Source organism: Camelina sativa, chromosome 3 (genome assembly GCF_030686135.1).
Source record: "Camelina sativa cultivar CO46 ecotype springtype chromosome 3, ASM3068613v1".
Taxonomy (NCBI): Eukaryota; Viridiplantae; Streptophyta; class Magnoliopsida; order Brassicales; family Brassicaceae; genus Camelina; species Camelina sativa.
In genome coordinates, this window is record NC_141882.1 from 763,459 (window position 1) to 774,728 (window position 11,270).

The window sequence follows — 11,270 nt, forward strand, 5'->3', positions numbered from 1 at the left end:
ATCTTTATCCCACAGCACACTACTTGCAAAAGTAAAGCCTGCTTTTAGTTAGGTTTGGGATGTGGTTTTAAGTATGAATACAGCGAGAGTGTGCTACAGTTAACAAAGCCCGTCTAGCTCAGTTGGTAGAGCGCAAGGCTCTTAACCTTGTGGTCGTGGGTTCGAGCCCCACGGTGGGCGCTTCCAATTTTTTAAACCATTTTCTTTATATATAGAAAATTGTACATACGACATACCAAGTTTATGCAGTTTCGTCTCACTGTTACGAAAACCTATCTTCTACAAAGTTGATCCTGCTTCATAACTTCAGAATTTTGTCCGTGTAACAATAGTAAAACCCCACTAGTTGTCTCTTTTCGTCCCAAAACATGGTTGCAAAATTCTCATTGAGAGATGGATTATACAGTTGAGTTTGATAGTCCCCAAAGATATGGTCCAAATCGTTGTTGCCAACTAGGGTTCAAATTGTAGTTGGAAACATGCTTACAGAAACTCAAAAAGGTTAAAAATATTGGTTGAAACGTTGTACTCGTCGTTTAGATAAAAATGTTATGCTGATATCAATTAGACTATGGCGTTACGGATGGATTTGTTACTTGTATAATGAGCTAAAGATAAGAATCCAAAAAAAGCACAAGTTTTTGAAAGTAGGTCTCATAAAACACTGTAAACTAAAAATCTGAAAGCATAACAATAAACTGACATAAATTATGTTCCTTGCGAAAATAAAAGTTATTCCACAAACCCATTTCGAAAAAACATTCAAAAACTTCTTTAAGTCTAGTCCGTGAACTGATGATGATCGATATAGCTTCACACTATATATCCTCTTCACTTCTTTGACTTTTTCTTTGGTACCCTACACAAGCAAAACCCACACATGTATTAGATAAGATATAATCGACTGTCAAACCTCAATTTGCATTTCCCTAGAGATTAGACTTACTCAGCAGTTTGAGCAGGTGTAACAGCAGGTGCTGGTGCAGCAGCTACCGGAGCAACATCTCCTCCAGGACCCTATAGCAAACAAAATACAAAACACATGTATAAGAATCCGTAACCACAATCAAGAATTTCTTTGAAAGTGGTAAGAAATTTTTAGTTCTGACCTTAGCTAAACGCTCCTCTCTCCTAGCATGCTTCCTTTCTCGGCTGGCCTTGTTCTTCGCCCTCTTGGCCTCAAACTGATCAGACAAGGTCTTCTCCCTGGCCTTCTCAGCCTTCGACTTGTGGATACTCTCCATCAAGACACGCTTGTTCTTGAAGACATTACCCTTAACACGCATGTACATGTCATGGTACATGTGCCTGTCAATCTTCTTGGACTCTCTGTACTTCTTCAACAAACGCCTCAGAACACGCATCCTACGCATCCACAGTACCTTTGTTGGCAACCTTGCTTCACGGGTACCCTTTCTCTTACCTTTTCAATCATACACAACCAGACACATAAGTCACAATTAACAAATGTACACGTATAGTCATAATAAGCTCGCAGATTACACTGAGTGTTGAAGAACATACCATATCCAGAGTGACGACCCTTCATTTTGGCAATCTTCATACGGCGAGCTCTGGAGCGAGAGTGGATCTTGGTTGGTTTCCTGATGATGAAACCATCCTTCACAAGCTTCCTGATGTTTTGGCCTACATAATGTTATAAAAAAAAAACAAGCATCAGCCTCTTCGAATTCACTCTGGTGATCTACATATTTGTAACAATCTTTCAAATGAAACATCATACAAACCAATAGTCTATAAGAAGGCAGATCAGCAATCATTTAGAGACAAGACGTCTCTGCTTTGATTCACGCGAGAAAGAACTAGGTGATTCAAAAGCCATTAACACAACCAAATGCAACTCTACAAAACCTATAGCTAGCCTTAAATTCATAGATTGGAAATGAACACAGTGATTCAACAGAGACAGAAGATAACAGATCAAAAGCCAAAGTACATCAATCATCTCCTAACATCGCAGATAAACAAAGAGCAAAGACAAATCCTAGTAACGAAGCCAGAAAAAAAGAAGAAAAAAAAAGAGAAGAACGTACGGGAATTGGCCATGGAGATGTCGGAGCTTTCATTCGGATCGAGCCAAACTTTGCCCTTCCCGCACTTCATCACTGATGCGGCGAGCCGCTTCTGGAGCTTAAGCGAAACCATTTTTGCTTCTCCCCTTCTCTCTGGAGACTGGTGTGGCGGAGAACTGCTTATCGACCAATACCAAATCAATTTATATACCTCCAAGTTTTCTAGGGTTTCTCCTTTTTCTCGCTCAATCCATTGGGCTTTAATTAAAATCAGGCTTTTTTAGAAAAGCCCATTATAAAACAAATGGCTTGTTAAGTTGTAGCCCAATAAGTTTTTTTTTTTTAGTGTCTTCCACTTTTTTGTTTTTTTTCTTTTTTTTTTGTCAACTGTCTTCCACTTGTATGAAAATGAAATGAACAAAAAAAAAAATGAGATAATCTACTTGGCTACGATTTTGACCGTCGTTGTTGGTATGGTTAAATACTTAAATACTATACCTTGTGATGTTTTTAGCCAAAGATTTGTGTTCGATATTTTGTATTCTCAATGTAAAAACTATATTTTATTTTCTCATTACTAATCTTTTGATGGTTCTATATATTACTATATTTTATTTTCTCATTACTACTAATCAATCCTTTGATGGTTATATATGAATGTATGGAGGTGGAGAGATTCTTCGTACCTTTACAATCCACCAAAAAAATGATTGGTGTGTGTGAATCATCGAAGATTAGTCACATTATTAGCTTCGTGAGATGGAGAAATCAATATCTCAATGGCATGGCTTGTTACTATTGAAGTTAACCTCCAAGTAATAATTATTTCTTTTCAATTTTCACAACTAATTTAAGCAAAAAAACAAAAAAAAGTCTAATTTATAGAAAGAAAGAGAGCTTAATGTAATTCAACTAGTTGATAATTTTTTTTATATATATATTCTGTTGAATGCCTTTAAATAGAACAATTTTATTTATGTTCGATGGATGTATACACTAATTCTCATAGACCAAATTCCTAACAACTAAAACGCTTTAGCAACAACCAACCCAGCTGAAGGATCTGTTTATTATACAATCCAAGAAACTTCAAAAACAAAAACAAATCAGGGAAAACATTATCAAAGGTCCGATGATTAATTTTTGTTGATAAATTCCCGAACTAACGTAACTCACAAACAAAGCAAATAATGTTTGTGGAAACTTTTTGAGTTTTTTTTTTAATTAATAATTTTTTTTATATCAAAAAACTTATTTGGGACACATAGGAAAGCTAAGTTTTCCACCGAAGATAACATTGGCGTTGTCGCAAAAAGCTCCGACTAAACCGCCAGAAGACGATTTTTTCTCTCCTCCTGGCTTGCCGACGTAGCCCAAGTTCACATCAACAACGTTGACTCCTTTGCATGGCACTGATTTGCTACACATTAGCTGAACAATATCATGTGTAATTGTTGTTCCTCTTATGTTCTTGAACAACACATCAGTTATCTCTACTCGTGAATCCTACAAGACACGCACACAGATTATTGTAAGATGAATGAATATTTCAAGGGAATATCATAAATTTTAGCTTGGGTTATTTCAATTATATATATACTTACGCCGCCTCTTGAACCGTAGTTTTGATCAATGATGATTGGGTTCTTAACACTTTGCATGATGATATTTTCAAACTTAACGTCCACAACTTTGCTTGGATCTGAACCACCCCAGGTCTTGATCCTAAGTCCATTGTCTGTCTCTATCATTGTGCAGTTGTTAACGTGGATTCCGCTCACGTCTTCTTCGTGCTTGTACTTACCAAGACTACCGATACTTAAACCGTGTCCTGGACCGCAAACCACACGTTCCACGGTTACGTTGTTGCAGCCACGGCCCACTGAGACACAATCATCTCCAGTTGCTATTGTACTATCGAGGATGGAAACGTGGTCTGCATTGCTCAAATGGATACCATCCGTGTTCGGACTTTCAGCAGGGGCGATAAGCTTAATGTTGTGGACCTTAACATTTTCAGTTTTGACTAAGAACATGTGGAAGGCTTTTGCATTCACCGAGGTTATGCCACTGATTTCAACATTTTTCATGTTCCTGAATTTGAGAGACTACATGTGTACATGCAAACGTATGATATATTATTACCAATGTATAACGTCAATGATATATATCTATAGTAATTTATTCTTACCGTTGGAGGAAGATTGCATTGGACCTTTTTGCCACATCCATCTGCTTTCCATACATCTTCACCTTTACCGTGGAATGTACCAGTTCCGGTGAGGAGCACGTTGTCGACACGCTCGAATAAGATCCATTCAGGAGTCGCGTATCCGCTCGTTGTAGCGATGACCGTTCCTTGAACATCGACGATCACTTTGCTCTTACATGGACCGGCGAAAATAACTGGACCAGCTAAAAAATCCCCTTTAGGAACTAGTAGCGTTGCTGGTACAGGACTATTACACACTTGGATCCATGTGTTCAAAAACGCCTGCATGCATGTTAATGGATGAATCGTTAGGATGTTACATTGTATTTTATTAATAACCAGATAAAAAAAAATATGGAAAAAAACTCAAACTAGTTTTTCAAAATTTAAGAAATTTTTACCTTGAAAGAATTGGTGGCACCATCTCCTACAGCTCCAAACTTAGTAATATCATAGACCGTGGGGTTACCGGAATTAGCGGCAAGGCCACGGCGGCCGCCGAGATATTCACCATTAGCCACGCAAGAACCAAACACCAAGGCCATCAGAATCAATGAACCTATAGTAGTATTGTTTGCCTTGACGACCAACCTTCTTGCGTTAGCCATGGTGATAATATCTTTATTTGTTTTTGGTTTTTTTATGTTCTTTTAAAAAAGTGTAAACAAATTTAAAAGTGATTAGGTCAGTGGAGGATTCATGATGTTTTTATAGGATTAGTTTGATTGCTATTTTTACATATGAATCTTTTTTAAAAAGAAAACTAACGGTTTGAGGTGATACCGTCTTCGTAGATTGTGTGATACCATCTTCTTTTGCGGATGTTTGACCCTCCTATCTTAGGTGGTAACGATATCCAGTTTCATGGTAAGTTATATATATATATATATATATATATATATATATGTATAAGGAAAAAAACGGAATCTATTGATTAAGTGGTTGAGAATGGTCTAAAATTGTAATCATTTTGGTACAAATTGTTTCTTCCTCAAAATTATGTTTTTGTACGTAAGAAAATTTGTATATATATATATATATGTGAAATATTGTTTTTAAAAAAAAATATATGTATATCTATTATCTATATATATATATATTGTTTTGGCTGTTGCTGATTGGCAATGTTCTGAACTGCACAAATAAAGTAGTAGTAGTCTATCTCATAAACACTACTATAAATGAAGTGATATTAATAATTACACTCTTTCGGAATCATGATTTAGGTTACTTATTATGCGATTAACTAAAATCAGTAACAATTCTGTAGATTATGAAACACTATTGTTTCTTCTATTCATCAAAATTTAAATTACGTAAACGTGAAATTAGATCTGTCATAACAGAGACTATGACAGCTTAAATTGACCCATCTCTCTCTCTCTCTCGTCAATTGCTCGTTTCCCATAAAAATTCATCATCCTTCGTCATTATTTATTATTTTCTAAAAATTTGACAGGATTTTTTTTTTCTACATATATATTTGTTGTGTTTGCTTTGAACTTATTTGACAACTAGCGTGATTATAATTAGAAAAATAAAAATCTGATCACAGTGAAAAGACATCATCATCTAACACATCATTCAGTCGTAGAAGATCGTTTATAAAAATCATGACTACTAATTAACATTGTAATCCAACAGTTAAACTAACGATTTATTCTCGATTAGAAGAGTTTGAAATTAAGAGCGAGAAAGATAAGCCAAAGCTCCAACAAGCGGAGCGTTAATGTAAGTGGCTGGCTCGGACCGTCCGTAGTCGGACCTTTCGTCAGGGTATTGGTCGTTCTGGTCTGGACCACCAACGACTGCACCGACTAGAACGTTGGGGTTAGGAGATTGAGAGATAAACATGGAGAATCCGTCGTGGCATTGGATCTTGCTCGGGTGGGCTGCAACGGAGGGGAGAGATGAGCCACGGTGGTGAATCCGACGTGGATATTTCGGGCCATAACCAACCATGTATGACATCTTCAACGGGTTGTCTCCAAGTAAATAATCCACCTGCCACATAATCACATGAATCAGTGCTTAATTTATTACAGTAAAAAAAAATTGGATTGATTTGGACTCGGATGGTTAAAGTGTTCCCAATATTTTATAAGAAATTGAACCTGTTTCCTGGCTATGGAGCGGAGGCGGGCAGGGGTGACTACGGAACCACCGCAATAAGCAACGGTGCGAGCAGAGGTTAAGTATTTGGCATAGGTTAGGAACAAGAACGATGTAGACGTCACGTATTGCATGTTGCTCTCACCCAACTTGAACAATAGCCCACCTATACATTACACATATATACATCTTTCTAATTTCATTTGCTCTAAGCTTCAGTAAGATTTCAAAAAAAAAATCAAAATTTTGGAAGGACCTAAAAAACTAACGTAACAGCCCATACTCGAGGTTAAAAACACATTTATGGCTAAAAAAGGATTCACCTTTGGAACACAAATACTCATTATAGTCTTGACTCTTGAAGGGGTTAAAGATATGTAAATAAATGAGAAGATGAGGGATCAAAATATATAATTGAAAAAAAAAACCTGGGGTGTATTGGGAAGAGGAGGCTCCTGGTAGAACAGAGCAAATGAAACTATCAGCATGCTCTTTGTATTCTCCAAGTGACTTCACTTTCTTAATCAGAAACTCCTTGATAAACAAAAATAACACAAAGGGGTTTAATTAAAATTATAGCTTAAAGAACCAATGGACTAAAATTATGAATCTTTTGATTAGGGTTTCACACCTTGGAGAGAAGAATCCTAGCACCAACGTGCTTATTATCCCAGCTAAACATGTTATCAAACTCATCAGCTCCAAGGATTTGACCATTAGCTTTGATGTAATTGAGATATGTTGGGTTATTTGTTGCTTTGTGTAACCAAGCAGCTCCCCATAACAATTCATCCTGAAGACATCATCAATGTTATTTCAGTTTTTTTTTTTTTTACGATTTTAAATGTAATTTAGACCCAATTAATGTAAAGCAACATTTAAAACCTGATATCCAGAGTAAGAACAGTAGAATGGACAAACTTCTGGAGCCAGACCTGCACTGTAGGGTCCTCTGTATTTGTCCGCAAATGCAAAAACCTTAAAAACCCACAGAAGCAAATTTATAATTAATGCTCAAGATTGACATTGCAAAAGGCAAACTTATGGGTTTTTTCTAAAATAAAACTGTCACATGATTATTATTAATTGGAAGAATGACATGTAATTAAAATATGATTGATTTTTAGTTTATTTACCTTAATGGCTCGATGGAGGAGGAGATTGGAGTAAGAAGGATCACATTTACGGAAAACAATCGAGGCAGCGGCAAGAGCGGCAGCAGTTTCAGCGGCTATATCAGAACCAGGATTGTTCTTGTCGACTTTAAACACACTTCTTGGTGTATCCATGTCTTCTGGTCTCTCCCAACAAGCATGGTCCATGTTAGGATCACCAACCTATCAAAACGCTTACGTTACTAAAACCATTCTGTTACCCAAAGTTTTGATTTTTCTGAGTAGAGAATTTGGAGTAATTAATAACGGAACCTGAACATAAATGGTATCAGGATGTGAAGTGGCTTTGAGGAGAAAGTCAGTGGCCCAACGAACTGCGTCTTTAGCGTTTGGTAACTCAGATTTCATGAGACCACCAAACTCAATTAAACTCCATGAGAGCATTGTGGTTGTGAATGCCATTGGAAAACCAAACTTCATATTGTCCCCTGCATCGTAGTATCCTCCCACCAAATCCACCTACAATTTAGCAATAATTAGTCTTCTTTTCTGTATATGTTAAATTGTTAATCAAACACATAAGGATGAAGAATATATTAACATACAAAACCCAACAAAAACTCAGGTCTGACAACATATGCATTACCTCTGTTTTATGTATACTAATAAAGATTGTTACTTTGATGATTTTGACAGAGACAGACGCATTGAACTAAAAACCCCAATACCAAAAATCAGGGTTTCAAATATGCGTCAAACCCATATAAAAGGTGGAATCTTTTGATGGTTTTGTGAGAAATTTAACCTATACAATCAAAAGTAGAGCTTCAAAGATGTTTTTTTTTGCTTCCGTTTTAAACATTAAAACCCCCATAAAGGTTGAATCTTTTGATATTTTTGGGGACTTTTAAACTATGTTGCTACCAATCATGGAGAACTATATAACAAACCCATTTCACATTGTACATAAAAAAGCAACAAAAAAGCAAGAGAAAGAAGTGTCATTTACGTTTAGAGCAGAGCCGTCAGAGAGACCAGAGTTACTCCTCCAAGTCATCCTCTGTTTTGGAGGAAGCTTTCCAGATCTTTGACCTTCGAAGAAGAGAATAGACTTTGCGAGAGCGTCTTTGTAATTGTGGTTGTGGAGGTGGCGACGATGGTGGATGCTACGGCGAGAGGAAGAGGATGAGAAACCATTGGAGAGAAGCAAGAAGAAAGAGACAAGGAAGATGAGTGACGAAGAAGAGAGATGGAGAGCCATTCCCCTAGATAGAGAGAGAGAGAGATCTCTGGTTAGCCAATCAATACACAGTGTGCAGAAGAAGAAGCTTGCTGCTATGTGACCAGAGGACGTTAGCCTCTTTATATAGAGAAAATATTTGGTTTTTATCTCTCCTCAGTCCTCACTTTCCACTTTTTCAGATTTTCTCTCTCAGCTGAGCTAGCTAAACCGGTTAATTAGTTATTATTATTAGTCATTTTCTAATTAAAACATACATTGTTCGCACGTTGTTCGCTTGGCTTTGTAAGTGTAACAAAAAGGATCTTGTAAAATCTTGCTTGCTCATTGTTAACATAATCTCGAAATCGTTAAAGTTTTGTAAATCATTCATTTCACCCATACCGAATCCAGTGGGAACATTTAAGTTTTCATCAAAAATATGGTCAAACGTAGTAAAAGAAAAAAATATCAATAAATCGTCCAGTCAATTTTACGTGGTAATGACCAAAACAGTAATAATGAGATATGCATATGCCTTTGTCAGACATTAGAGATGGAGCTGAGAGAGCGAAAGAACGAATGTGAGAGCTGTGGGCATCGTGTCCAAATTAAGAATAATTCCGGGTGGATAACGTGAAACATAAAATAAATGGAGGATTTTTATGTAATATTTGGAAAATTTGTTATTGTCCGTGCGCTTGATTCGGCTCCTTGGATATGGGCTTTATATAACAGAGCCGTCGCCGCGCCGACATTTAAAGGGCCATAAGCCCAGAACAAAAAAGTTCTATTTATACCCTTAAAAATGTGCTTTACGTATTTCCTGCAAGCGTGGGAATCATCGAACCAACTATCTATCACTCTTCCACCGGATTCGACAAGATTCATGATTTTTGTTTTAATATCCTAAAGAACAAATGAGATGAACTTTGCTCACAAAATTTTGGGAAAGTCCATTGATTGGATTAATGTCCAATATAATAGTTGGGCCGGTAGCCATAATAAGTTGGAACGACGTCCTATTTCTCCTTCGTAACTATCATATCGTATCAGATTCACCTCGATCTTTGACATCGTTCTATATCTCCTACGAACTTAAGTACTCCACCTATCTCTACCTGAATTCATACTTCTATTGCTATTTTCCCTTCGAAATATTAGATATCATCTATTGCTCCATGAATCTCGGTTTATACGGTTTGCTATTGGTTTACGATTTGATTAACCAACTAATGAACTCATTTAACCGGATTTTACCAAAATTTAACCCAATTACAAAACTAAACCAAGAAAACTTAAAAAACAAAAATTCCCAAATCGATTTTTGTTCTCTCTTCTCGTTTTCTTCTTTTCATTATAAGTAAAATTCAAAACCCTACAACCAATCATAATAAGACTTAGATAATCAATTACATAAACTTAGATAATTACTCACGTGTTATCTGCTCTGTTTTGTTTTGAAATCGATGATAAAATCAACAAAATAGAGAACGTGAAGGAGGAGCCGTATGGTTTCGCCGCCGACGGCGTCCTCCGCTGCCACTGTTGTTTCCCATATGAAATGATGAGTCTTGGCGTTAAACCCATATCAAAAAGACTAGATTTTTAGGTGACCCATATGATCAAATCTCAGAAATTTTCTAATTTTGCGGATAGATCGGGAGATATGGGCATTATTGTTGTTATTGAGTGAAATGAAAAGAATTAAAAAGCAAAAGCAGAATAAGAGATAATAATTTATGATCTTGTTCTTTTTGATCTCTGTTTAGGGAAAGAGAGAGATAAGAGAATAATTTAGGGATGTGAAAGTGGGTAATGATGATGATGATGGGGTTGGACCCGTCAGGCTTGGCCAGAAGCTCCACTCATGAACACAAATCTTTGTGATCTTCTTTGATTCGTTTGCAGAGAGATCAATATGCAGTTATGCACTCGTGTTTGTGTTTGCAAATTCAAAAGCTCCTTCATAGATAATCCAATGCATTTTATTTTTGAAACAATTTAATGTTTTTAATCTTAAAACTGTTAATCATTTGTTCTGGTTAGAGTTTTAACAAAAAAATTTTGGGAATTTGGATTTCAAGTGAATAACACGACGGGTCGAGTTGTATATATTGTTCAGATTATAAATTGGTTTTATATCGGTTTATAATAGATTTATATCGGGTTTAGTTCCAAAACCGTCTAAATCCAGATTAATGGGGAAATAGCAATAGAAGTATGGATTCAGATAGAAATAGGTGGAGTACTTAAGTTCATAGGAAATATAGAACGAGGTCAAAGATCGAAGTGAATTTGGTATGATATGATAATTACGAGAGGGAAATAGGACATCCTTCCTAATAAGTTATATGCCTACAAATTTAGGTTTGGTATAACTGTGGACATTTGATAGAAACCTGGAATTAAAGAAACGCAACGACCACATATTTATGATTTACAAATCTACGCCAGAAGAATCTATCGTTTTCGGACCGTTCTGCCTTTGAAACTCTGTTCCATGACGATTATTTTCAACGTTGCCATATATCTGACAACATATTATTATACTACTCCTAGTACTTTAATTAACTTAA

The 11,270-nt window shown here is 36.3% G+C and overlaps 3 protein-coding genes and 1 non-coding gene across 4 annotated transcripts; 1 reads left to right on the forward strand and 3 right to left on the reverse strand.

The window, feature by feature from the left end:
* The first annotated feature begins 107 nt into the window (after positions 1-107).
* TRNAK-CUU (transfer RNA lysine (anticodon CUU)) lies at positions 108-180 on the forward strand. Its single transcript has one exon. It is a non-coding gene; the product is annotated as a tRNA-Lys (tRNA).
* A 458-nt stretch (positions 181-638) lies between these two features.
* On the reverse strand, positions 639-2,271 carry LOC104760084 (large ribosomal subunit protein eL19x). Its single transcript, XM_010482937.3, has 5 exons — positions 2,055-2,271; positions 1,525-1,647; positions 1,110-1,423; positions 947-1,017; positions 639-859 (listed from the first exon to the last, which is right to left on the reverse strand). The coding sequence occupies exons 1-5, from the start codon at positions 2,164-2,166 to the stop codon at positions 832-834; spliced, it is 648 nt and encodes a 215-aa protein (XP_010481239.1). The 5' UTR covers positions 2,167-2,271; the 3' UTR covers positions 639-831.
* Positions 2,272-2,983: 712 nt separating this feature from the next.
* On the reverse strand, positions 2,984-5,093 carry LOC147946463 (exopolygalacturonase-like). Its single transcript, XM_087507649.1, has 4 exons — positions 4,647-5,093; positions 4,225-4,527; positions 3,638-4,141; positions 2,984-3,539 (listed from the first exon to the last, which is right to left on the reverse strand). Exons 1-4 carry the CDS (start codon positions 4,851-4,853, stop codon positions 3,285-3,287), a joined length of 1,269 nt encoding a protein of 422 aa, XP_087363775.1. The 5' UTR covers positions 4,854-5,093; the 3' UTR covers positions 2,984-3,284.
* Positions 5,094-5,774: 681 nt separating this feature from the next.
* LOC104760093 (endoglucanase 1) lies at positions 5,775-8,910 on the reverse strand. The gene is made up of 8 exons (XM_010482944.3): positions 8,482-8,910; positions 7,785-7,991; positions 7,494-7,694; positions 7,243-7,335; positions 6,989-7,150; positions 6,786-6,891; positions 6,360-6,523; positions 5,775-6,249 (listed from the first exon to the last, which is right to left on the reverse strand). The coding sequence occupies exons 1-8, from the start codon at positions 8,731-8,733 to the stop codon at positions 5,929-5,931; spliced, it is 1,506 nt and encodes a 501-aa protein (XP_010481246.2). The 5' UTR covers positions 8,734-8,910; the 3' UTR covers positions 5,775-5,928.
* Between the last annotated feature and the right edge of the window lie 2,360 nt (positions 8,911-11,270).